General features: G+C 45.7%; 4 protein-coding genes across 4 annotated transcripts in view; all 4 read left to right on the top strand.

Moving 5' to 3' along the window:
* The first annotated feature begins 152 nt into the window (after positions 1-152).
* On the top strand, positions 153-2,801 carry LOC147188013 (uncharacterized). The gene is made up of 2 exons (XM_086101157.1): positions 153-564; positions 888-2,801. Exons 1-2 carry the CDS (start codon positions 238-240, stop codon positions 1,251-1,253), a joined length of 693 nt encoding a protein of 230 aa, XP_085957283.1. The 5' UTR covers positions 153-237; the 3' UTR covers positions 1,254-2,801.
* Positions 2,802-3,128: 327 nt separating this feature from the next.
* btbd9 (BTB (POZ) domain containing 9) lies at positions 3,129-14,599 on the top strand. The gene is made up of 11 exons (XM_086101001.1): positions 3,129-3,262; positions 4,298-4,503; positions 5,303-5,666; positions 5,728-5,995; positions 7,256-7,475; positions 7,869-7,988; positions 9,639-9,748; positions 9,854-10,043; positions 10,860-10,967; positions 11,066-11,144; positions 13,833-14,599. Exons 2-11 carry the CDS (start codon positions 4,316-4,318, stop codon positions 14,022-14,024), a joined length of 1,839 nt encoding a protein of 612 aa, XP_085957127.1. The 5' UTR covers positions 3,129-3,262; positions 4,298-4,315; the 3' UTR covers positions 14,025-14,599.
* A 726-nt stretch (positions 14,600-15,325) lies between these two features.
* Positions 15,326-22,926, top strand: LOC147188011 (AN1-type zinc finger protein 3-like). The gene is made up of 6 exons (XM_086100701.1): positions 15,326-15,856; positions 18,106-18,146; positions 19,547-19,741; positions 19,820-19,885; positions 19,969-20,157; positions 21,213-22,926. The coding sequence occupies exons 1-6, from the start codon at positions 15,789-15,791 to the stop codon at positions 21,365-21,367; spliced, it is 714 nt and encodes a 237-aa protein (XP_085956827.1). The 5' UTR covers positions 15,326-15,788; the 3' UTR covers positions 21,368-22,926.
* Positions 22,927-24,394: 1,468 nt separating this feature from the next.
* Positions 24,395-27,053, top strand: part of galnt14 (UDP-N-acetyl-alpha-D-galactosamine:polypeptide N-acetylgalactosaminyltransferase 14 (GalNAc-T14)) — a 58,051-nt gene continuing 55,392 nt past the window's right edge. The window contains exon 1 of the mRNA XM_086100311.1: positions 24,395-24,787. Coding sequence (XP_085956437.1) covers positions 24,599-24,787 — 189 coding nt within the window. The 5' untranslated portion in view covers positions 24,395-24,598. The remainder of the gene's footprint in view (positions 24,788-27,053) is intronic.

Raw genomic sequence — 27,053 nt, 5'->3', positions numbered from 1 at the left:
TTTTTCGTCCAGGTATACTGTATATATAGGTATATATATATCGTCCAAGATATATACATTTATATATAGATATAGATATATGTATATAGATATAGGTGTATAGATTTATCGATTGCTGCCAGTCTGTGACGTCAAGCAAGCGAGCGGGAGAGCTCGCTGTGAATTGGGAGAAAGAACCCGGAAGTGCTCAATTGCTCCCCTCAGTTCGTCGATGTTTTTCGACAGTTGCCGACGACGATGGACTCGACAACCCGCAGCGAGCAACCTAAGGTCGGTGACGCCGAAAACACCACCACCACCACCACGACGGCGGCGAGCGGGGAAGGAGATACCGGTGGTGCGGCGAAGCTGACGAACGTCAAGACGAAAAAAAAGAAAACGACGAACAGGGGGAGGAGAAGGAGGAAGAAGATACCGCCGTCGTTGCACCATCACCAGCAGAACCCCCCGAGAAGCTCCCCCTCGTCCAACCACCACAATAACAACAACCTGCAGCAGCAGAGCACCGGCCTATCCGCTTCGGGGCAGCACGGCCGGACATCAGCCATCATTAGCAAAAAAGAGGTAACTCATTTGGAACGTCGTTATCGGGTCACGGCAAGTCCATGTCCAAATCAATAATGGCCATGTTAAAAGTTAGTATGAGAAGGAATCTGTCCCCTTTAAGCCCGGACTTTTCACCATTCACTATAAATTCATATAATAACCGAAACGAGACCTAATTGAGAATTTAAAAAATCTCACACTGATTACTGTGACGCATCATCTCCCTCATTAGTGAAACATGACCTAATTTGTCATTGAAATGCAACCTCAATAAAAACCAAATGTCATTCATTGTTGAAAGAGGTAACCAGAGGAATATTATATTTTTTTCTTTGTGGTAGCTGCTGAGGTCCAAATGTGGTTGGCTGGAGCGAGGACCCGCGCAGCCGGCTTGTTCGGCGACCCGCATGCTTCTGAAACACGAGCAACTCAACATCGCCCAGCGACACAATCCGGACTCTGGCCAGGCTCCACGCAAAAGGAGGGGCAGCAACGTTCCCAACACCAAGAACGCGGCCGAGCGCCTCAAAGAACACGACGGCGAGAAAGTCTACGCCGGCGCCAGGTTCAATGAGCCGCCCTCGCCAAGCATCCTGCCCAAACCCCCCAGCCACTGGGTCCGGAAGAACCAGAGTCCAAAACTCAAAAGTCGAGAACTATCGAGCAACCACTTGAAGTCGCTTCTGAAGGTTGAAAGTCAAGCGTGACCGCAAAGTTGAATCACAGGTCGAGTTTAGCTTATGCCGTAACGGTGGAGCTGAAATTTAGCCACCTGTTCCTTGCTGACAGCCGTTGCCGCTTCAGGCCCTTCGATAATTTGACGAGACACCAAAGTTAAGGTTCGATGTGTATCTCGATAATTTTTATTGTTAAATATCCAGTAAATACCCTAACTACAACATTTTATTAATTTATTGAAAAAAAATCTGATTATTAAGACAAATACTATATTCATAATATATCCGTTTTTCCAGTACACCAAATATCAGCTCAGTACTTTGCTCTCCAAGTAGTGCCATCATGACCAACATTAAAATTTAATAAAGAAATATAGTATATAGGCTTAGTAGAAGTAATTTTAATAATTTCATCCACTCGATACAGAAAACTGTTTTCCGTTTTCTTTTCCTTAAATATTGGAAGAAAAAAAGTATTTAAATCGTGTCAATTAAAATTAATTCTACGCAAAAGGTCAATAAAATATCGGACAGAAATTTTAAAAACAAACTGTTATTAAAGATGAATTGCAAATTTACGCTAAAGTTAAATACAGTTGAACTGTACTTAGGCAGTGATTCTTTCATGTACCACTAGAGAGAGCCCACGTACTACTGGTGGTATCATACAACACTGAGAAACACTGATATATGTCTATTTACACTTTGGCTCATATTGGTCAGATGGATGTCTGTCGAAAATAGTCACATGAAATGGATTTGCAGGAAGCTTGTTGAACAATGTTATCTTAAGTCTCTGTTTAGGTTGTTTGAAATGAACTTAAAATAATAGTATGAAATATATAAACAGTTTTGCGTCTTAGTCTACTGCAATTCCCCGTTTGGATACAATGTCGTTTGCAGTCTCGCGTTCAATGACTTCCGGCTGCTTCCTGAGCGGGAATGTTCTGTTTCTGATATGACGCGGGAAACCGGCTAATTCGCCCGTCGACTTTGTCAGCGTGTGATTCCCTCCTCAGGCAGCTCTTGCGGCTTTGCACCTTCAGATAACTTGATAGTCTGGGGCATTGACAATAGCGTGAATAAGGCCTCATCTTTGAATGCACTGAGAGAGCAGGAAGCCTCCGACCCGTTTGCACTTTTTTTTCCCAGACTGGTTGAATGTACATAAAATATTTGTGTATACCCTTTTGAAAGATTCTAGTTTTGTTACGGAGCTTTTTTCCCCTCCGCCATGGAGAAAGAAAACCTGCCGTTACTACTAGCGCTACTAGTTAGCCCTTTGGGGACCGCCACCTCATCAGATTCTTCATCAAAGACATCAACATGTCAACTGCTGCTAATTATTTTGAAGATAGAAAGTGTAATAAAGATGTCATTGAAGATATCGAGAGAACTACTTCAAGGCCGGGATGAAGATGTCCTCAATACACAAACACGCCCATGCAAAAAAAAAAAAAGGCCTGGAATGGTGGCCGTTTTCCAAGCCATATGACTCCACTCAGGACAGAAGCAGCACGTTTGGAAAAAAAAGTCTTTGATAACTTTATTATGACAATAAAGTAATACCTACTTGTATTTGTGTCTGTTTATTTCATAAAATATTCAATGAAATAGCAAATACAAGGTGGAGCGTGTCAGTAAAACCCCACGGTGATGACAATAATTATTTTCTTCAGCATCCTTTAAAAATATATTTCGGTTATTTTTAAGACGACGAAACATTTTAAATCAGCCCCCGCCCCCATAAAAACATTTAAAATTTGATATTAACAAACAATTATGCAAACAATTAGTATGTCACAAAATGGCCTTACATTCTGAGGAATAAAAAACATGAAAAAAAAGTGTTCAAAATTATATTGGGGGATCCGCCTGTGAACCGGAAATAGTTACTCAAGACCCGGAAGTTCTTTTGGGCCGCTGTGATGTTGTTGGACATTTAAAGGCTTTTCCTTTAAACGCGGAGGATTAGTCAGCGTTTTGGTCGTTTTGGAAGCGTCTTTGAGCACTCGAAGAGTTTGTCTGCGAGCTGCTTGGTGAGTAAAACTCGCGGCAATGGACGGAAAAGGACGTTTGGCGTAAGTCGCGTTGTCCGACAAACAACTACGGTGCCGACACAACACACAGAGCGAACGCTGCTGCTTCAGCTCCTTCAACAACCGCTAATTTATGTTGCAATTTATTTTTCACGACAAGGCTGGCTGATAAAGACTTCCAATTAACCCCCACCAACCCGAAAAAAAAGTCAAATTTCTGATTGCTTGTGATCGATGAGCCCATATTGTTTCAATGCTTTCTTCCCCTTCGGGCATTCGCTGTATTTCTGCTGCTATCAAGCATGCTAGAATTAACTTTAACAAAAATAATCGAAATAAATGTTTTTCTTTCCAGATAATATGTAAATGAGTTATTTCTCAAATGCCTCGTTTGTCAAAATCTAAACACGACCTTATTTGTAATGCTTCAACAATTCTACATCAAACAAGGATTATTTTGAGAATTGAACGAAAAGTAGGTTGTTTTCATGTAATCGACGAATCAGCTACAAAAAAAAATTAATTTCTGTCGCTTTATTCGTACGCAATACAATTCCAATGTGCCAGTGCAGAAAATGCAAAAGCAAACAGTGATTATCAATCAGTTACTGGTTTGGTCTGTAACTTCAGTCAGAAAATAATCAAAAATGTTGAGCATTGTTTCAAAAACAAAAAAAAAAGCAAATGGCTTAATAAAAATAACAATCAAAACACAAAAATAGTCCATATAGTTTACCATAGACAATTACAGAAATCAGTCAATAAGTTGAACAAGGGGCTCTGAAAATGAATCTGTTGTCAAAACATTTGTAGACCAATTTGATAATTGATGAGTTGTCGATTAATCATTGCACCTCTCCGTTTACAACCTTGTTGTGAGTGTCAACAATGTGGGTCAGCGGGGCTCCACTTTGAACCACAGAGGCCATAGACCTTTTTTTCGGCCCCTCAATTGAATGACTCAAGTGAAAGTAGCCTGCCCAGCTTAATGTCTCTTTCTTCATTTGCTTGTGCTGTCTGCCTCGCTGTCGGCAGGTGGGACCCGACACCGGCATGAGCAACAACAGCCACCCCCTGCGGCCGCCGGCCTCTGTGTCGGAGATCGACCACATTCACCTGCTGTCAGAGCAGCTGGGCACGCTGGCGCTGGGTGAGGACTACAGCGACGTTACCTTCATCGTGGAGGGCAAGCGCTTCCCCGCGCATCGCGTCATCCTGGCCGCGCGCTGCCACTACTTCAGGTAGTGTCTGCAACTGATGAGCTTTTCCTTTCAGTAAAAAAAAGACAAACAAACAAAAATACAGAGAAGCCATTTAAAAAAAAAATCTAACGCGTCATCTTCTAGACTGCTTACCCTTATTTGCGCTGCAGGTGTTTTTGTAGAGTAGGAAGGAGCAGCCCGCATTATGTCAACACAAATTGAAAGTGTCAAAAATGCATCATAAATTGACAAGGCCTCACTTACTGCTTTTGTCCATAAGATCCCCCCAAAAATTGGCAAAATTGCTGATTGTTAATTTCCAAAATAGAAGCAGCCACCTGGCCCAAAAAAAAAAAATTCTGAGGAGATGAACAATTTTAATTTCAACAAGGCCTTGGTACCATTAACTGTTTATCAAAATAGTTGTTGGGTAATTACAGGTTCACTCAATCATTGACTAGTTGTTGACAGCAGTTGTAGACCTGTCTAAGTGATCATCAAAACCCTTTCTCAGTCTTGTTTTGATGTTTTATTGACAGAAATCTCATTTTCATAGCTTTTTTGGTCAGAAAGAGGTGTTTTGTGTTCTATTGCTGGTTACAGAAGTACAAAACACTTTTTTTCTCTGGTGAAAGAAGTATTTTGTTTTTTATTCTTGCAGGTTGTTGTGCTATATTGTCATTGAAGACAATGGGAGACACACTTATTATGTCATGAAACGAAACACGTTAAAGCGCTTCTCTAATTTGTGTTGAAGTTGGTTTCAAGTTAATGCTTGTTTGGATTCCATTGAAAGCCCGCCCGAGTTGACTGTTGCGTGTTCGTGTGCATCCGGCAGGGCGCTGTTGTACGGTGGCATGAAGGAGTCCCAGCCGCAGGCGGAGGTGAGCCTGGAGGAGACGCGGGCAGAGGCCTTCTCCATGCTGCTGCGCTACTTGTACACGGGCCGCGCCAGCCTCAGCTCGGCCCGCGAGGAGGTGCTGCTGGACTTCCTGGGCCTGGCCCACCGCTATGGCCTGCAGCCGCTGGAGGACTCCACCTCTGAATTCCTGCGCACCGTCCTGCACACGGGTAACGTGTGCCTGGTCTTCGATGTGGCCAGCCTGTACTCGCTGAGCGCACTGGGCGCCGCCTGCTGCTCCTACATGGACAAGCACGCTCCCGACGTGCTCAACTCAGACGGCTTCCTGGCGCTCTCCAAGGTGAGGACTTAAGGGGAGCCGGCGCCCCGGCGCAGAGCTGACGCTTGTTCTGCATTGACAGACGGCGCTGCTGACGGTGGTGCGGCGCGACTCGTTCGCCGCCAGCGAGCGGGAGATCTTCCAGGCGCTGTGCCGCTGGTGCCGGCAGCGCAGCGAGAGCGGCGAGACGCAGGAGGTGATGGCGGCCGTGCGGCTGCCGCTCATGACGCTGACGGAAATGCTGAACGTGGTGCGGCCTTCGGGCCTGCTCAGCCCTGACCACCTGCTGGACGCCATCAAGCAGCGCTCGGAGAGCCGTAACATGGACCTCAACTTTCGCGGCATGCTCAGTCAGTACCCTTGCTCTTATTTGTGCGTATGGAGTGTGGGAGCTGAGAGCTGGGCGCTGGGCGCTGCCCGCGTGCGGGAGATATGAAATAATAATAATAATACATTTTATTTATAAGCGCCTTTCAAGACACCCAAGGACACTAACAACAATAACAAAAAACACAAAACAATATGGGTTGAAATGTGATTTGACATGACATGGTGCATGAGAAAAGAGATGAGAGAGACATCCTGCATGCATACTAGGAACTATGCGGCGGTTAAATCCACCATGTAGCATTTTTAACTCTTTCATTCCACAATGCGTACTTGTACGTCCTTTTAAAATTAGGCCCCGCCTACCAAGGACGTACTTGTACGTCTAAGTCTTTTTTTTTTGCGTCATAGAGAGCAGGAGGGTCTGATGCAATCTGTGAATGAAAATAAGCCGTTTGCATTGTAAATTATGTTAAAAAAAAGCGACCAGTAAGTGGCAGTAGTGCCTCACGGGATTGAAATGCATGCTTTTACAAAAAGCTCATTTTCTTCGTTTTTTGCTCAGGAATCGCCATTTTCATGAAACGTAGCCATTTTGTAATGCCGATTGCTAAAGAATGGAAAAAGATAGAATTTTTTTTCTGCTGAAAGAAAAGAGTCCAAACTTTACTTTGGTAGGCTCCATGTTTATATAGCTTTAGAGCCAAATATTCTGTGGGCCTTACAAGATCAGTCAAAATCCAGTAAAACTCTGGGATTGAGGGGGTTGCTCCAGTGAAAATGGCTGGGATTGAATGAGTTAAATACACCCATGGCTGTATTTATAGCATTGTAATTCTTTTGTCTTTCAAAATAATCAGACTATATTTAACCGCTACATGACAAATATTGGACGGGAGCTTGAAATGTGAGAGGATCAGGATTGAAACGCGAGTCTTGGAACTTGACGAATGTAACATGAGAATGAGACGTGTCATGAGAAATGTGATGGGATCTGCGACTTCGGACGTGAGGAATGAAGCGTCTGAAATAGAACGTGAGTGATATGACATAAACTGCCAGCAGAACAAAGCCGCCTTTGCCAATACAAATCTTTGTTTTTAGTTCCCTTGACTAAAATGCTCCTGTCCCATATGTTGCGATCTGAGGACAACACCCCAAAGCATCCTGGACCTCAAAAAGCACTCCTCGACATTCGTTGTTTATGTTGAAATATGCTCTGCATGTTTGTTTTGCTGCCAGTAGAAGACGACTTAGGCATTGACGCTCTTGTTGTCTTCCAGTACCAGAGGAGAACATCGCAACCATGAAGCACGGCGCTCAGGTGACCAAAGGCGAGCTGAAGTCGGCGCTGCTGGACGGGGACACTCAGAACTACGACCTGGATCACGGCTTCTCCAGGCACCCCATCGAGGAGGACGGCCGGGCCGGCATCCAAGTCAAACTGGGACAGCCGTCCATCATCAACCACGTGCGACTGCTGCTGTGGGACAGAGACAGCCGGTAAGGCCGCCCCCTCGCGAGCGCGATGTCTTGCCTTGCGAAGGCGCCTCGCTTTCCTCCTCGCAGGCATTGAGTGCGACAGTGCTTGCCGACTTGATCTTCATTTAATTATTTGTGTGACTTTGTCTGAAAATCAAACTTCCACACAACTGTAATGACAAGCCAGTCCATGTAGGTGGCAGTGTTGCGTCGTTTTGGATTTCAGGTTAGGGCGGTTTTGGAGTCAAAGATTTAAGAATGAATCTATATCGCTCACACCGCCTCAAAAGTAAATCTTTTTTGTTCTTGGGGGGGGGGGGGGAAGTCTGCCTTTCTTCCTTTTTGTTCAATGTGTGATCAAGTGCAGCTGAGTTTTAGTGTGATCTCATCCAAGTTGTCTTGTCGTGATGGCAGCTCGTATTCTTACTACATCGAAGTTTCCATGGACGAGCTGGACTGGGTTCGCGTGGTGGACCATTCCAAGTTTTTGTGCCGATCCTGGCAGAATCTCTTCTTCACACCCAGAGTGTGCAGGTAAGCCCCGTGTCTCACTTGCTGCCAGTGGCGGGCTGTGCATTTCAACCTTAGGCCTTCAGTGACGTCAAATACATATACAATAGAATAGGCTCATCAAGCAGCACTTAATTTCAGAAGCATTTAAAACCATCAAGTATGCATTCACAATTAAGAGCAGGAAACTAAATTTACAGATATTGTCAAAAATAAAAAGATGATTTAAAAATACTAAATAAAATGCCACCCAAATTACGCTGTGTGATCTTAAACAAGTCTGTCGAATAAAGAGTGCAATGTCGCAGTTTCATATAAGACACCAACCAACCAATAACAAAACAAACTATTCTTTGAAAATAAAGTAAACAACAGATCATTTGCATTTTGAAAATCGGCGATACAACAGCAAATAACTGAAAATGTTGAGCAGCTGAGATTGAACGAACTTTTATGCACGAATTTGACTACAAAGCGCCATTATAAATTGCAGGTGAGCAGATTTATTTGATACATTTTTGTATCTTTGTCATTTTATTTCAATACCATTAATTTAATACAATTGAAATAAAATGACAAGAAGAAATGTAAAATAAAATTCATTTACTCACCAATGTAGTGCCTGTTCACTGAGCTGCAGATCTACGCGAGTGTCCCCAAACGTTTTTAAACGCACCGTAGCTTGTAAGTGCCCAGCCATGCTCTGATGTTTCCTTGCTGCCTTGGTAAAACAATCCAGTGTGGCTCCAAACACCAAATCGGTCAGTTGCAACAATAGGCATTCCCAGCAGTACAATTTGCAGCGTTTCTCATAGGCTGTGAGCCACGGGTACCGTTCATAATTGCTCGTCTGAAAATGACGGACAAACCCTTTTCCTTGCTGGGACAGGCTAGCTAGCGCAGGAGTTGGGCGACCTCTTCGCACAATATAGCTTTTCGTGGAAGGTCCGTCTTGAAAATTGTGTGGAAAGTAGTTCTGCAACCAGTCTTCTCCTTCGGCCATTTTGGTTTAAAATGCAGTGATGGCTCTAGCAGGCGTTAATCCAATCTTCTTCTTTTTTTTAAGAATCTTTATTGAACAAGTCACAGTAAACAGAAAAGGCGCTAATCCAATCACCGAACGCGCACGGCCAGTCTCGACGTAAGGCCTTCTAGCTGGCCCTAGTACGCAGACGAGTCAGATCACGAGTCTGAGACCCGTGATCTGATTGGCTATTGCAACCTGACTGTGCCCGTTCACTCACAGTGCACAGGGGCCTGCTCTGTTTAATCTGAAGGCCCCGAGCAAGTTTAATTTACCTGGCAACACAAGCTAGCTGAAATATGATTGGTTAAAAACTCTACCATAATAAATCAATTATTTATTATTTATTATTTATTTTGGCTTTCAATGTTATTTAAAATAACATTGAAAGCCACTCGACTAAGTGGAACTAATATGACGTAAAGAATACAGAGAATAATTCTGTTTCCATATTTATGAAAATGAAATAACAAATTAATGCTATTCTCAGAAAAGTAAATTTATTAAATTTATTAAATTTACTTTTCTGAGAATGTCTAGGCCAGCAGAGAAGGCCTTGCTGGCCCTGACGGAACGCCACTGCCTGTTGCCGCTCGGCTTGTTTCTGCTCTTGTTGACACCGCGGCGCTGTTTTTTGTTGCGCGTGGTAGGTATGTTCGCATTGTGGGAACGCACAACACGGTCAACAAGGTCTTCCATCTGGTGGCTTTTGAGTGCATGTTCACCAACCGCACCTTCACCCTGGAGCAAGGACTGCTGGGTGAGTTCCGAGAACGGGGCGCTCTCTCTCTCTTATACGTCTCACGCTTCCTTCCTCACACTCACCTACCTCTCCCATTCATCGTGCCGTGTGCAATGTGCGCAGTGCCCAGCGAGAACGTGGCCACGGTGGCGGCGTGCGCCAGCGTGGTCGAAGGCGTCAGTCGTAGCCGCAACGCCTTGCTCAACGGCGACACGCGCAACTACGACTGGGACTCGGGCTACACCTGCCACCAGCTGGGCTCGGGCGCCATCGTCATCCAGCTGGCTCAGCCCTACTGCATCAGCTCTTTAAGGTGACCCACAAATCAATAAATGGACGGGCTTGCAAATTTCCCAAGTGTGGGACAAATAAAGGTTATCTTATTTATTAGAGTGAGCCCCCATTGTATGTGGGGTCACACCTTCCACACCTGCCTGCAAGAGGTGAAAGTATTTTTTTTCAAAGAACAGAAAATTGTGCTTTGTGCGTTAGCATTAAGCTAGCGGACTTTTGTAAATTGCGGTTTGGTTGCCGACTGTACATGGGTTGTCGTTCTCTTTGTCGTACGTTGAGTTTTGCAGTCACCTTGAACTGGAAGTAGCACTTGAAGCTCTCTCTTGGAACTATAAGGCACTTCGGAGTATACGGCGCACCTTCAATCAATGGTCTTATTTTAAAATGCTTTTCATATTTTGGGCGAACTGCATTATAAGGCGCATACAATAGAAGGTACAATAGTGGCTGAGGCTTTATTTATTTATCTATTTATTTTAAGAATACCGTATTTTCCGCACTATAAGGCACATAGAGTAGAAGCTACAAATAAAATACTGAGCTTGTGTTATGCATCCACGAGATGGAGCTACACTAAAGGAATACAATAGTATAGCTTTATTTAGATTGCGCTGCAACAAAGCATTTTACAAAACATTTAAAATGCTACATCCAAGAAAGCAGAATATTGATCCATATATAAGGCGCATCGGATTATATGGCGCACCGTCAGCTTTTGAGAAAATTTAATGCTTTTAGGTGCGCCTTATAGTGCAGGAAATACAGTAATTTCCCAAAATATTGTTTGAAAACCAATTTCTGACGGTCGTGCTCACTTTTTTTACGTTGTGCGCAGGCTCCTGCTGTGGGACTGCGACGAGCGCTCATACAGTTATTACATCGAGGTCTCCACCAATCAGCAGCAGTGGACCAAGGTGGTGGACCGCACTCGAGTGACGTGTCGGTGAGGCCAGCGAAGGCGACGGATAAGCGCCGATAGATAGACGGACAGCGTTGCTTTTTGTGCGCTAACGCTGTCCATGTGACCTCCTTGTGCGGCAGGTCCTGGCAGAGCCTCAAGTTCGACAAGCAGCCGGCTTCTTTCATCCGCATCGTGGGCACGCACAACACCGCCAACGAGGTGAGCGCAGGCCACCATTGACACGCCCTCTCCGTGTCCGTCTCGGCCACGCTGCGTTCGCGTCACACATTTCACACAAATGGGACGTAGCGGAACCGAAGAAGCGCAATCAATTCACACTCTAGCCATTTGTTTGCAAGCGCAACATAAAAGTTTAAATCAAATTGCTACGTCGAAGGCACGTCCTGCTCAACTGTCTGCTGTCAATCAAATATGATGAGCACCACCTGGAAAAGCGAATCCGTCTTTGTCTAGCGTCTTTCTTTTACTTACAAATAATTTAGATGCTTGAGCCGCTAAAATACATATTCTGGATATTTTGAACACTCTTGAAGGCTGCTGAAACCAGCCATCAATATAATATTGCCCAAAAAATGGACATTGACTAAGTCCTCTTTGCCAGTTGTTGGTCCTACAATGTGGCGTTTTACCCGTTGGCGAATCATCATGTGCGTCAGAGAGAAGGGAAAGTGTCATTCAAGTTATCTGTTATGTTCACTGAAATGTGATGCATCAAAACTATCGTATTTTCACGACCATTCGACGCACCGTATGGTTGGGCGCAGTCTCATTAATGGGTGCTATTTCTGTATTTTACACATAGACAAAACGCACTGTATTATTGGGCGCAATTTTAAAGTGGTAAAACATACGCCAGCTTAAACATACGGCATGCATGCGCGCACGCTAAAAACACGTTAGCTTGTAGCATACGGTAGCATGCCAAGACATACAGATACAAGCTAAAAACACGTTTTTAAAAAGGCAACGGAAAACTGAGTTCCGTTGTATTTTATTTAGCCATCGTACAATGTACTCACGTTTTTCGATCAATCATCACCCAGAAATCCATCAAAGTCCTCATCCTCTGTATCAGAATTGAACAATTGTGCAAGTACCGGTAATCCATCAAAAACGCCGTGTTCCCTCTCGTTGTCAGTCACTCTCATTGCCATGTGGCTCCACAGAAATGATGCCGGCTTTGCCAAAAACTCGAACAACAGTGCAAGCAGACACGTTCGTCCAAGCAGCCACAATCCATTCGCAAATTGTGGCGTAACTCGCCCGGCGCTGCCTCTCACTCTTTGTAAAGTTGTGTTTGCCATCGATCATTCATTGTTCCCATGCCGTTCGCAACTTTACTTTGAACGCCCGGTTGATGCCGATGTCCAGCGGTTGGAGTTCTTTAGTCAAGCCTCCGGGAATAACGGCAAGCTCATCGTTCATTTGAGTGTTGAGATTTGCTGTGAGATGGGCACGCATGCCAAAAGCATAACCGATGGCTTGAAGTTTGAACTGAGCTTCGTAGGCGTGTCTCTTTGTAGAATTTATTTTCGGGGGTTCTTAGAAACCAAAACTGAAGTTGTTTTGCAACAATGCACATAGCCACACTCTATACAGGTGTTGGTACCTGCTTGTAGCGTCCCTTTAGCGTCCACTTACACGCCCACCCTTCACTCATTGGCGGACTTCTTCCCCGCATGCCTGTCACTCACGTCTGCCTTTTCTCTCTTTCTCTCCATATATGTATATATACACGCCCACCCTTCACTGATTGGCCGACTTCTTTGCCGCATGCCTGTCCACAATCACTTCCGCCTTTTCTCTATATAAACAGCGTGTCGGCTGTCAGTCAGGTTTTGGAACTCAGCGCATAGACAAGACGCTCCGCATCATAAGGCGTCCTGTCCATTTTGGAGAAAATTTTAGACTTTTAATGGCGCTTTATAGTCGTGAAAATACGGTATTCAAAATTAAATTGAAATTTTATATTTTCTAAATTAAACATTTTCTTAGTGTACTTTTTTTTCATTTTCCTACCTGTACTGTACCTAGTACAGGTAAGAAAATGAAAATTTGACATACAGTATGTCAAATAAAGGGTTAGCTGCTTGCCCCTAAAAAGCTCCACCAGCTCAGTGATATGTGGCTTTCTGTTCAGCTCGCATATTGCTGAGCGGGCATTAAATCCACCGTGAATCCCCTCCTGAATGGAGAAAAAGTCCTTAAAATGGCTAAATTTGCCCTCAAAAGTACTTAAAAGGTCCATAAATTAAAAGAAAGTGGAAGAGTGGGAACCCTGGTACTGGTACTTGGTATCGAACATCACCTCTTAAAGCCTCCAATGGCAGGATGTCCTTGTGCTGCTTTTTAACGCCGCAACGAGGCACACACTCTAAATCGGCCAGTTCACACACTGTCTGACATCACCCACATGTGCACTCATGGATGAGAACAAAGCGCTCGAAGGCCGCCACACCAGCCTGAATCCCAGTCGATACACTGGCAATCTAAAGAAAAAAGGACATTTTGGCCAATCGTTTTTTTTTTTCTCAATCAAGTATTCTACTGATGAGCCCATTGATTGAGTAGATTCAGATTTCACATGAGGTGCAGGGGTTTTTGTCCACTTGCGGTCACCATTCTCACCTAATGACTGTGTGTATAGCTCGAAAAGGTGGCGCCGGACCTGGTGAGTGACGTGGGCCTCAGCCATTGAGAGCGTAGGCTTGGCTGGCTGTTAACTGGCTAACACATTAGCGTGATTCGGCCAATTTTAGCGTGTGCGTTTGTGTGCTTCTTTCGGGATTGTTTTGAGCATTTACTCAGTAAAAGCCATTGAAATTGCACCAGTGGTTGTGTCTTCCTACTGACCACGAGCACCTTCACACAATGTCTTCCTTGCAGGTCTTCCACTGCGTCCACTTTGAGTGTCCGGCCCAGTTGGACACAGATGTGAAAGAAAGCGGCTCGGGCCCAGATGCTTCGGATTCGGCCCCTTCCTCCTCGCAGCCGCCGCGACCTCAACGGCCATCGCGCACGCACAGCCTACAGCCCTGCAACTTGTCTTCAGCTTCCTCGCAGGCCAACAATCGCTAACACCGCCGCAGCCACGCCCCCTGCTGGAGGCCGTTGGGAGGACTGCCGTTTTTGCGCCGCCGCCGCCGTCTTGCCGTCATAACTCGTGCTGCTCTTTCGTCGTCTTCACGCGCCTTTTCGAACCTGCCGTCGTCCTGACACGTTTGATACGTTTTTGTGACGTGCTGGACGCCGTCTGGTTCCGACTTCCTGAAAATGTGATGTATTTTGAAGAAATCAGGCAACTATTTTTGCAACGCGTTTATATGCACTTGAACTTCATCCCATGATGATGCATTTGCATATCCAACCAGCCCCTACTTAAGTGTTCAGTGACAAACTGTTTGACCCCCTCGCCCATACCACAACAGTAACCGGACTGATATCAACACGTCTCCATCGACTAAATTTACCCACCTGCTGCCAAGGAAAGCAATAAGTTGATGGCAATTGTGGCTGAGGGGCCCAAAGCAAATTACTGTATTTGCGCAAAAATACCAAACTTGACATAACACGAGCAGCTGCTATTGGCACTTTACAAGACTCAAGTTGTGGAAATAAAGATCTCGCCTTGAGTCTTTTGACTGACAAAGCAATCACGCTCCCAGTATGTTCAGTGAATCAATGAAGTATGTGTGTGTGTGTATTTATTTATATATGTATATATATAGAGAGAGAGAGCTGTCATCATGCAGTAGGCGGGGGACACCTTGAACTGGCTACCAGCCCATTGCAGGGCACACATAGACAAACAACTATTCACGCTCCCAGTCACACCTCTGGACAATTTAGAGTGTTCCATGAACCTGCCACGCATGTTTTTGGAATGTGGGAGGAAACCGGACGGAGTACCTGGAGAAAACCCACGCAGGCACGCGGAGAACATGCCAATTCCACACAGGAAGGCCAGAGCCAGAATCGAACCCTACACCTCTCTACTGTGAGGCCGACGCGCCAACCAGTCGCCTGCCGTGTGTATATCGAGAGAAAGAGTGAGTGAGCAGTGAAAGACATTCATGAGGATGCCAACTAAATTAGCATTTATGGCACTGTCAGCTGGTTCCCAATGAGGACAAGTGGTGTTAAAAACGGTTGAATGGATTATTTCACTGCAATTTTCTAATACGTTGCCAGAAAATGCAGCGATGTTGTGGGGGATCAATTTGAATATTTCATCGACTTATGAAACATGATGGTATAAAGTTTGGGGTGTCATTGCTTTGAATGTTGCCTGACATGAGCTCACTTGAAGTCGCCTTGTCGATTTTGCTGTCCACTGTTGACATTTTTGGTGTTGCTGGACGCACTTCCGGCCCAGCTGGGTTCAGCCCATGGACGTCTTGACGGGAGGGGTTGTCCTCGGACGCTCGCCTGGGCCGGCCTCGCGGATTCGAGCGATCTGCTTTCGCTAAACGCCCTCGCACGGCTTCAACATCTCTTTAAGTCACTGTTTTTGGACCTCGGCGGAAGCCTGGCGAGTTTTTCGACGGATTGTAGTTGAACGCGGATGCCCCCCGGCCCCTCGCTTGTTGGTCGTGTCTAACGTGTCCAGCTGATTGCATTGAGTGCCTTTCAATTCTCTTCAAACGTAGCTCGACACTTTAGCGGCTCGCCTTTTCACCTATTTTTCCGAGGATTATTCAACCAGACGAGGACGTTTTGTTATCGTCCGTGTCGCTTTTCCCCAGTTTTTTTCAAATTAGTTTTTTTTTGAGGGGGTAGGCTCCAGCGAAAGAGCAGGCCGCAGAATCATCCCCGGCCTCGCGTCGCCTGCGGCCGGCTGCCATGGGCGACACCAGTGAGAGAAGCAAGCCGCCCGGCCTCCCTCCCCGGTGTCCGTGCGGCTTTTGGGGGTAAGTTTAGTCCGCTCGGTCGCCTCGCAATGAAACCAAAGTGCGCGGATGAAATCTTTCCCAACGGACCCAAGTCGCCCATTGTTGTTGTTACGTTGAGCAGGCCGACGGTGGGGGGTTGGGAAGTTGCCTAAGAAATCAACCTCCTGCCTGCCAGTGACAGCTGTTGCTGAACTTTGGGGACCCGGTCAGTGTCTTGTCGTCTTTTGGGTGGCGTTCGATGACGTTTGGACCTGACGTGCCAACGTCCAGCATGATTTATTGGCAGCAGTTTGAGCAGGTTCCTTGTAAAGGCAGCTTGGCCTGTTGCTGCTCTCACAATGACAACTTGAACTTTAGAATTGTGAGTAAAATGCTCACTTGTCTTCGGGTTGAGGTTCTAAAGGGCTTCTCTTATCTTCATTGGAATTTCATGTTTGATGTGTCACGTCAAAGTGGATGCACGGTACGGTGCGGTTTGTTGCATACCGGATATGATTCACAGTCTGCTACGTCATCAAGGAGTAGTTTTGAGTTTTTCTCAACTCACCTGTATTTATAGAGCACTTTAAAACAACCACCGCCGTACACAAAGGGATGTACATGGAGCAAAAATAATCAATACAACAACAAACGACTAAACGGTAAATTAATAACGAAGACAAAGTAATTCTACCAGGAACGGCTCGCAAGTGTGCCCCCTCGCGGCTGCAGGGGGAACCTTCAGTTTTATATTCCCTAATACTTTTTATTGACCTCTTTGTATGGCTAAAGGGGGAAAACCACTGTAAATTATAGCTGCAACTAATGTTTTTTAAAATCCATGTTTAAAAAAAATATCACATACATCAAACTTTCAAAACGTCACCCCTTAATGGAGATGACTTAGAACTGACATTGCAGAAAATGCACAAACATCAAATGATTATTACTGCTTGACTCCTGTTCCAATAGTTGATGGAAAATAAAATCCGATTACTGTTTGATTGGACAATTTAATCTTGCAATATACATTATGAATCAAATAATTTCATTTTATTGTCACTCTCATGCATAACATCTGACTGTTTTCCAATACGCCGTCCTTATTTGTTGAACTCGACAACAGACAGTGCAAAAAAAAAAAGTTATGGATTTTGGATTGAGTCCGTAGATGTATACAGTATAGAAGCAACATGAGTGAAGTTAGTGGCAAAACATGATTACTGTGTGATGCCCTTCAATGTTCAATCTCATTTCTTCTACTGAACTTATTTTTGCAGATGTCATGTTCACTTCCCTCTCAGTGATGGTGCTGTCTATGGGTCGAGCCTGCTCTTTGCTTTGGCAGATATTTGTCTGATTTTTGAGCCGCATTTGGTAGAGGTCTGATTGTGAGCGGTGGATATTCCAGTTGTGTCACTTGAGTGGGAAAAATAAATATGGGAATTGTCATCCATAGCATGCAGTGCAAAGCCAGCCTCCATAAAATATTGAGCATCACAAAAAAGTTAGAGCAGGAAGATGTGTGATCTCATTTATTCTTTAAAACCTGTAAATCCCGCTGCCTCCCATCTGTGGGGTGTGCCAGTTGGGCTGACAGCCCACCTGTCCACAGGAGGTGACGTGTGCGTGTTTGCGACGTGACTCCCACTTGTCAACTGCACCGCAAAGCAGTTTGCCGACATGCCAAGTTCATCCATGCCTTTTTTTTCCTTATTTTTTTTAAGAAAGCTTGAAAATAACAAAATAAGTAGTTGCTTAGCTGCAGGCCACCTTAGCGTAATTTCATGAGCCTTAAAAAAAAATGTAAGTGTAAAGTGTAATTTAATTTTGCTGAACTTGTTTCGGGGATCCCTACGTTTTCAGCACTTCCGTCACTAGTTTTGTTTGTATGAAACTCTTGTTTTTTTTGTTTTTTTTTTGTTGGAGGGGGGGACTGGGATGGAATGTACACTTAAATGGCCGCTTCAAACCAAAATGGCCGACTTGGTGCTGTGCTTTGGGTCCTTGAGACATTTCGACATATCCATCCAATTTTCAGGGCAATTGCTGAAAATGGTGTCGGGGGCTGAATTTGATTTGAATTTTTTTTTTTTTTTTTTTTTAAGCGACACCTAACATAAAAAAATACCTGTATATATTGCCAAGAGTTTTCAGGCATGGTAATACTGTCAAAGAGTTGAATCATTCTTTGAAATGACGATTCACAGATTTGAGTGAGACCGGTAAACCCTGGCGCATGTCGACACTAACCATGACTGGTTTTTTTTTGGTTGTTGTTGTTGTAGGTCCAGCAAGACCATGAATATGTGTTCCAAGTGTTTTGCTGGTAAGTTCATTCAAACTCCTGCCATATAGCAAAACACATATTAGGGAGACGTGTCGAAGAGCTTTCAAAAGTCTGTAGCTACTGTAGCATTTAAGCTCAATTAGTATAGTTCAGTTAGTATAGTATAGTTCCTTGGCACAAAGATAGCACTTTAGCTTGAGCATGAACAATTTGCAGACCAGTATGCGGTGCCCTTTGCACTTGGACGATTTAAAATCGTCAGTGACACCCAGCATGTGACTGTGGGGGAGGAAGTCAGTGGAAATCCCCGCAAGTGCAGGAGAACAAAAACTCTTGCGCCGAGAACCTCAGAACTGGGAGACATCAAGGTATCAAGGTCAACTTTATTGTCAAATGTGTGAACATACAGCACAGATGAAATTTCCTCCCTCTTAAACAGACAACAGACAGCAAGAGGAGCCGCTGCAGGTTCCCGCGCCGCCATCAAAAGAACACTGAACATAAAATGACAAAATAATACAACACAACACATAAAACAGACAGACATGCCAGCTGAACCACTTTTCCTCCATTCACTTTGTTGTTTGAAGCAGTACTAGATGAAAGAGGAGCGAATCAAAGTGTCCTTTTCACCAGTGGATCAAAGACGCCATGCTAAAATGTGCACAGGTCTGCTACAAGCTAAGCTTGAAAGCCACAAGAAGCTGTAGCATCCATTAACGAAAAAGTGATTGGCTCTCATCTCCTGTCCCATGTAAATCCGCTTCAATTCCAAGCCGCGACTCCCAGTTCCACATACGCATCGGCGCTCTGCGCTGACGCTCCTTTCTTCTCATCGTCGGCTCCTCAAGCCATGCATCCATTCAGCCGCAGACTGTCCATCAGCACCGACCTTTTCGCTGAACAAAGCGGGGCTGTGAAAATGTTGCCTATTTCAGGCGCAAGACACAAGCGCCCCGGGGATGTCCAGCAACGACAGTCAAATGGTGCCGACATTCCGCCCAAACAAAATCAGTGCTGGTACACGCGTGCCGCTGAGAAGGCGCAACCACCAAGCACAGATTCTTCTGCTTTGACGAACGTCATGGCCAAAAATGCTGAAAACAGTCCACATCAGGTCCACGCAACGTAACAACAAACACAAAGTGACAAAACAAACACAAAAACAACAATAGACGTGTGCTAACCACTTGTGCAGCGTTCTTAAGAACGCAACATAAGCGAAGACAAAATGGCAAAGACTTGAAAATGTTTGAGACTTTCAATATCTGATCAGCAGCATCATAAAATGTCCTCCTGACTATTTGGCACTCCGGCCACTCCTCTGACCAACTCTTCTGTTTCTCGAAAGGGCTTGAAAAAGTCTTAAATTCCTTCAACGATTGTGAAAATTAAAAGGGCAGCGATGACTTTCTTTCTTCCTGGCTTGCACTGTGCAGACATCAAGAAGAAGCAGCCGGGCGAGGACAGCCAATCGGCCGTCTTCACCAGCGGCAGCGGCGAGACCGCCGCAGCCACCGCCGCCAAGGCGCCATCGATATCGTCGTCAACGTCGCCGTCTTTGTCCCCGCCCACCGCCATGAAGCCGCCGCCCGCCGAGGAAGCCTCGGCGTTGTTCGCCGCCTCCGCGGAGAGTAAGCACGCAGGAGGAACCAAATTTGCCACTTGATGTACGTCAAATACATAAAAAGTGTCTTCTCTGCCGCTTTCAGGCGTGTCGTCGACAGTGACGGCGCAGGGGACGATGCGGGCATCTGCGAAACGTCCTCGAGAGTCGGGTACGCTCTTTTCACCCGGTCTGCCAAACCCTTATCCGGACAATCGACGCTAAACCTCTCCTTCTCCTCCGCTACGTTCACAGCCTCCTCTTCGGAGAGCGAGGCCACGCCGGAGAAGCGGCCACGGGCTGAGGCGAAAAAAGAAGCAGAAGAACAAGAAGATGGAGAGGAGGCGGGGGGCGGCACGCCCAAGCAGAAGAACCGCCGGCGCTGCTACAGCTGCCAAAGCAAACTGGAGCTGGTGCAGCAGGAACTGGGCTCCTGTCGCTGTGGTTGGTGCACACATCACATTCGACAACATTTTGCCCCAAAACACGTCGCTGCATGGCTCCTTGAGTCATATGGGTTGGGTCTGTTAACTCATTCACTCCCAAAGACGTTTTTAAACGTCTTTTCAGACTCGGTCTAGAATTGGCTGGTACTGAATTAGTTAAGAATAGACATGTCCACCAACTTTCATTTTGCCAAGTGGAAAAACTGGCTTTGAGGTAGAATTAGAAATTAAAAAAAAAAATTCAAAAGGACTCATGGGAAGGGCGGAGTTGACACTGAGATGGCTGAACGTTTTTTTTGTGGGTCTACTCATGATAGAATCCATCCATCCATCTTCTGATCTGCTTTTATCCTTACACGGGTCGCTGGGCGTGTTGGAGCCCCCCCTCGGGCAGTAGGCGGGGTACACCCTGAACCGATTCCCAGCCAATCGCAGGGCACACACAGACTAACAACCATCCACGCTCACACTCACACCTGGAGACAATTTCGAGTGTTCCTTTCACCTGCCATGCATGTTTTGGGAACGTGGGAGTAAACCAGAGTACCCGGAGAAAACCCACACAGGCATAGGGAGAACATGCAAACGCCACACAGGGAGGCCACAGAGCAGGGATCAAACCCACGACTTCTGCACTGTGAGGTCGACGCGCTCACCACTGGACGCCCGGGCCACCAGTATATCGACCAAATTTCATGTTGCAAATTGGCTTTGAGGGCTGAATACCAAAAATAAATAAAATGCTCATGACCCTCACAAATGGCCAAATAGATTGTGAAGTGGGCGCTTTAAAGCAAAATGGTAAACTTGCGGAGCGAGTCGATAATCTCGATGGAAATTCTGTCTTGTCAAGCGTAAGCGGCTTTGGTGGCTAAATAAATTCAAAGGATCCTTGACAATGGTCCAATTGACCCTGAAATGGTCGCTTGGAAGCAAAATGTCCGACTTGCTTTGTCTTTTGGGGCATGTCTCCTTCAAATTTTTATTTCTTTGCAGATTTACTCGTGAGGGGGCACGGTGTCCTTATTTCCATGTCTCTGCTCTGTTTTGCAGGCTACGTGTTCTGCATGCTGCACCGCCTCCCCGAGCAGCACGACTGCCTCTTCGACCATTTAGGGCGCGGGCGGCAGGACGCCGTCCTCAAGATGGTCAAGCTGGACCGCAAGGTGGGCCGCTCGTGCCAGCGCATCGGCGAGGAGTGCTCCTGATCGGCCGCGCCGTCCGAGCGACGCAGACGCGTGTGGCTGGACGGAGGCAAGAAGGGAAAAGGAGGAAGAGGAGGAGGAGGAGTCAGAGCCACTTTGGACCCGGACGCCGCTCACACTCGCTCAGCCTTAAACAACCCCCCCGCGCCCCCCCACCCCCACCCCGTCCCACCTACCCCTGCTGGTCTCTGGTCCACTTGCACGAGCTTTTCCATCACCCACAGGAAGTTGCGCAGAACTTTTGCCGTCTTCTCTCTCAGGTCGAACCCGCCTTCCTCCCCCTCCTCCTCCTCCTTTTCTTCTTCACTTGTTTGGGGAGCGGCAAGTTCGCCGCCCTTTCTGAACTGGACTTCTGATCGCATGGACTCCAGGAGAACACAACCCCATCTGTGTCGTAGTTGCGTGCGTGCACACGTGAGAGCTTCCTCTTCCTCCTCACGATGCTCGGTACATAGTTCCTCCCTGCACAGAGTGGGGAAGTACGACTGAAGTTTTTTTTTTCTCTCCTTTGGGGGGGGGGGGCGAAGTTGTTCACCAAAACATGGCTGCCGAGCATCTGAAGTCATTACGTGACCTCCCCAAAGGCTTCTGTTAATTTATTTGATTCTTGGGGTTGTGTTTCATGGTTATAATTAATCGATGGGGTGTGGTTTGTACTTTTTTTGATTGTGGGAGTGTTTGCTTGTTTTGGAGTGTGAACCGAGTCTTTTCTTCCTCGTGTTAAATTGACGCTCGCGACATGGGCTAACGCTAGCCTCTTCCTGTGTCTTTGCGGGCATTCGTTGTGATTCGGGACTCTACCAAATTTCATTTTGTGAGGTGAAACACTTTTGGGGGGGGGGGGGGAAATTAATTCAAAATTGCCTCTTGGAAAGCAAAATGGCTGACTTCCTGTCGTTTCTTGAGATTGTGACCAAACTTGGTGTTGCTCATTAAAAACTGGCTTTTCAAAGCGAGTCACCAACGTAATGACAAAAAGTCTAGTTTTTTCCCACATTTGGTGTTGTCTGTCCATCTAGTAGACACATTCGATATTTGCTATCAGACAACATTTCTCAATGTTTGAATAACTGACGTGGCCCAGTGAATGAATTCCACATGGCAAATGCAAACTCGACCGTTCGAAAAGACTTTGTGGTGTCCTCGCTCTCGATTGGCAAAAAAATCCTGTCGCGTTTCCATCAGTGTCACAACTCAATGGAGATGCGACAGGAAAGCCCAGCAACTTGCCAGTTGGTCCCGGTCCTCTTGAAGCTCTTCCTCCTCACACGGAGATGCGCGACGGCGCTAAAGTGAGAGGAAAGGAAACGGTGCGGATCTTTCTTTTCAGGATTTGTTTTGTTTTTTGAGTGCTGATGAGAAACGGAAGAAAAAGAAAATATCTTTGTGTACCTTTTTAAAGCAAAGAATTATTTAACCGTATATCAGTTTGAGTTACTTACACCCTAGCATAGAGTGGCATAGTTTCAATGTATTATGAAAGAAGAATTCTGTCCTTATTTTCTCCTTTTTAATTTTATTGTGTTGCGTTTTCTGATGAGGAAATAAACTGGAGTAGATGATGTGGTTTGCTGTACTTTCTTCCAAGGACGCTGCCTTCTTGATGCCTTGAGAGTGACCAAACGCTAATGTCAGTTAGCCCCACTTTTACAGCAAAATACACAACTGCTTGCTTTTCAGAGATGGATAACTCAAAATTGACTCTCATTTTGGGTGATATGCAGCACAATAAGTCATTTTCTATCGTTTGTCCCAATTAAACCCAACTTAGTGTCCCATGTTAGAAAATGTAAGCGATACTGCTTCACTTACGATGATTGTGGTTTTTACTCATTAGCACATCGTTTCATTTCTGTTCAATGATAATTTTAATAGTGGTACGTTTGGGACCGTCGGAAACTTGACAACTTGTGAAAGTTCTTGGAGTAAAGCAGTTCTTCTGGAGAACACTAGAGGGCGGCAGAGGACCGCGTGGCACACTTTTTGGATTTGCTGCCACGAATCATACTTGTTTTATGGATGAATCTAACGTGTTAGTACTGTATCTACGGTCTCTTTTTCCGTTTGGATCTAATTCGGGGCTGGGAAACGTCATGCTGAAATTGTCACATTTAATTTTTAAAAAGAAACGACCAGGTAATTTGTAGATTTAATCAAGTCAAAACGTGTGTGTAAAATAATGCATTCTCATTTAACCAGTTTGTCTAAAAAATGAAGAAACTCCACAAATAATTGCCTTTTTAGAAAATAATCAGAGGTTCAGGTAAAAAAAAAAAGGTGAAGAAGCAGACTGAAAAAAATGCTGTGAATTAGTGGGTGTTTCCATGATTATTTGTATTAAAAAATACAAAAAAAAAATATGTAAATCTGGGAACAGGTGAATCTGCAGATGCCGAACTGCAAATATGTAGGGGGCCACTGTCTACAGCAGGGGTGCCCAATATGTCGCGACCGGTAGCTTGCGGACTGCTCCCAAGTCAATTGCGAGGGGTGTGGAGGGGAAAAAAACCCCAACCCAAAACATTTCTGTCTGTGTTATGAATATGATGCATATTTGTGTGAGTGCACACTACACCCTTAGCATCCCATCAGTCTCATTTTCACAAAAAGTCTTGAAAAAAATGAACCAAAATAAAAAAGCAGGTCACCTTTAACCTACTGTGGCTCTTGACCTGCATCACCGGAAGTTGTTGGCAGTCAGCAGTATGGAATTCGAAAAGTAGATCTTTATTTAAAAAAGGTTGGGCAACCCTGGTCTACAGGCTACACGTGTTTCTTGTGCTAGCCCTTTGTTTGTTTTTTTCGAGTGTGCCTAATCAAGTGTCATGTCAGTATGTTGAAATTTTATTTCATTTGACTCAACCGTCTAACATAAAATAATTTTTCACTTCTTTCATCCCAGTCACTTTTTTGAACGTCGATTTTAGACCCTTGAGCTAGTGTGAATCGGCAGGTGGCGCTATCAGCCCCGGAAACGGGCTAGCGCGCGCACGCTCTTGCACGCTGACTCGCAGCGATTGACGCGCACTCACACACGCGCATGCTGGCTGGAATTGCTTGCAGGTCGCCAGAGTTGAAGGAAGGACCAAGTGGCGAGCGCTCGCTTGTTCCTCCTTTTGTCGGCGCGCTGAGGACCGAGGGCAGGATGAGCGCGAGGTGGCGGCGGCGTGGTGCTCGGACTTCCTCGGATTGGCTTCCGGGGGGCGGCTGTCAACGCCGCTTCAGTGACCGGGAATGAAGCGCGTGTGTCGGCGTGCGTCGGTGGCCGCGGCGGTGCTGGTGTGGCTCGGGGCGCTCGTGTACCTTCTGGTGCTCAGCCGCAGGAGGCAGCCCGAATTTGGGGGGGCCCCCGGCGCCGGGCGCGTCGGTGTCGGGTACGGAGCGGGAGCGGGAGCGGGACCTGGAGCGGGGCAAACTAAACAGGTGAGGCGCGCGCACGCACGCACGCAGGCACGCACTCACCTTCTTCACGCGCACTTGCGTGACAGTTTTCCCGCCAATGTGATCGTATGTGCGTGACTGCGCATGCGCCTGTTGATTGGTGCAGCTGCTGTCACGTGGGAGTACCTGTGGTAAAATCTGACAGCTGGCTGTCATGGCATTTGGTCACGAGGCTTGGCGGTCTTCTAAAATAAGTTCAGGGGGAGGAAAAAAAAGCCCAAAACAAAACAGCGAAGCCACAAACCCTTTGGACATCTTATTAACGGAGAATAACACTGCAAATATTTCTTTGCTTTTTATTTCTTACCTGTCTCTATGTGTTCATATATATGTAAAAACCGCTTGTTGGAAGATTGTTAAAACTAAAATTTAAAGATGAAGTTGAGTCAAAAATATAAACACTAATATGCTCTACACACCCTAACTCGCCGAAACATGGCATTCTTTGGTGAATACGAATGAAGCAGCAACAGCCACCCGTTTTTATACATCTCGCAGGGCGGCCGTTTTGCCACTTGCGAGACATCAGAGTTGGTGTCAAGAAATGTTTTGACTTGACTTCCGCTTTATTAATTTCCATCGACAGCCAACGACAAATGGCGTCTGCTTCTGTGTTGCGTCATTATTTTGTCACTTGTGGCACGTGCGGTCAGCTTTCAACGTGAGGCACGTGCGGTCAGCTCTCAACGTGAATTCAGAAGGACTGTTTGACTTCACAAAGTCAGTAAGCTATTTATATCAGCCGTGTGATTTTTGCTGGTGAACGTCGGTGCACCTGCAGCGTTGGCACATTAGGGCCTTCGACGTCAACTTCATCTTCACGCACGTACGTGGAAGCGGTCGCCTGTGAAGCCAAATATGAGTGCCGCGTTTATTTTTGAATGACCTTCATGTCGCACGCGTCATCAATGTCCTGTTTTTTACACTACCACTGAGTCCTATATGGAATGTTTATGTGTTCATTGTGGCATTTTTACATCACAACTAATGATCCAGAAAACAAATGTATCGTATTTACATCGTGTTTAGCACTCTATCCACGTCTAACGTGTATTTGCACTCGCATGTTCATCGCGCCACTTGACGGCAAACCTAAACGCCGCTCAAGTGACATAAATGCCAAGATTTGCTCTCACTTTCAAGTTGAACCCATTAACGTTCGCGAGGCGAGTGATGCAAGCGCGTCCGCTGCCTTGCAATCCAAAGTGGTTGCAAAACAAGCCCGGCGACATCCATTTAATAAGCGCCAATGTAAACACAACATATAAAATCCAATTGATAGTGTTGATAGGTGGCACTTGTCCAGTATTTGCGTATCACGCATCATCGGAGCCACCTGATGCCTGTCGCTCATTTATTTGATTTGATATGTGACGTTGGCAGAGGTCTGCACACTCAGATGAGCGCCAGCTCGGCCTCTGATTAGCCAAGACATTGTTGTCCACTTCCTGCTTTCTCGCTGTACTTTCTGTCTTCTCTCCCGCGAAGCATCATCCACACATGCGTGCGCACGCTTGTCAGAGATTATTAAAGTTCTGCTTGGTTTGCGTCATGCTGGCTGCAGCCATTGTTCCTCAATGCAAGCGATTCAGCGGGCGCCTGTGAAGGAAATGAGATTCGGAGCAGCTGGAAGTGGTTCCTGCAGGGAAAATCACAATCGCAATAACAAGAAGAAATAAGGATACAAAATAAAAGTGATAATAATGGCCACGATTCCCGCTCCTACAGCTGATGGCAAACCATGTTTTGTAATAGTCCTCATTTAAAAAAAAAAAAAGTTAATACTGCGAAATAAATCCTCTCAACTACAGCACCAAGTATTTCTACTTGTACCGTACCTAGAACCCAAGCGATGTGATTGGTCGAGAAGGAGGTTGCACAACATCAGGACCAATTCGCCCCAAATATTTCATTGTCTTTTTTTTTAAAGTGGGAAGCAGAAAGTGCAACTGTGCCAGCTCAGCGCAAAATGGCTTCCCATCTGCCCGCATGCGCGCGCGAACGCAAACACGCGCACGATTGGAGTTATGCCGCTGCTCGAAAATAAAGATTATACGGATTTAATAGGGGATGTGAACATACAAGTGCAAGCTTTGTTTCTTTTCCACGCCTCGGGGAATGAGAATGACTCTGAATGTTCTGAACTCCTGCTCGGTGGGGCTCTAAAAATTGCTAATGACGCTAAATGTCGACCGCGGTTGCTGTTTCCTCGTTAAATAGTTATGCAACAGTGCTTAAGTTGTCAAAG

The sequence above is a fragment of the Hippocampus guttulatus genome, chromosome 20 (assembly GCF_054856545.1).
Source record: "Hippocampus guttulatus isolate MCC_2025c chromosome 20, RoL_Hgut_1.0, whole genome shotgun sequence".
Classification (NCBI taxonomy): domain Eukaryota; kingdom Metazoa; phylum Chordata; class Actinopteri; order Syngnathiformes; family Syngnathidae; genus Hippocampus; species Hippocampus guttulatus.
Note: the sequence above shows the minus strand (reverse complement) of the source record. Positions and strands in the feature narration are given on the sequence as shown.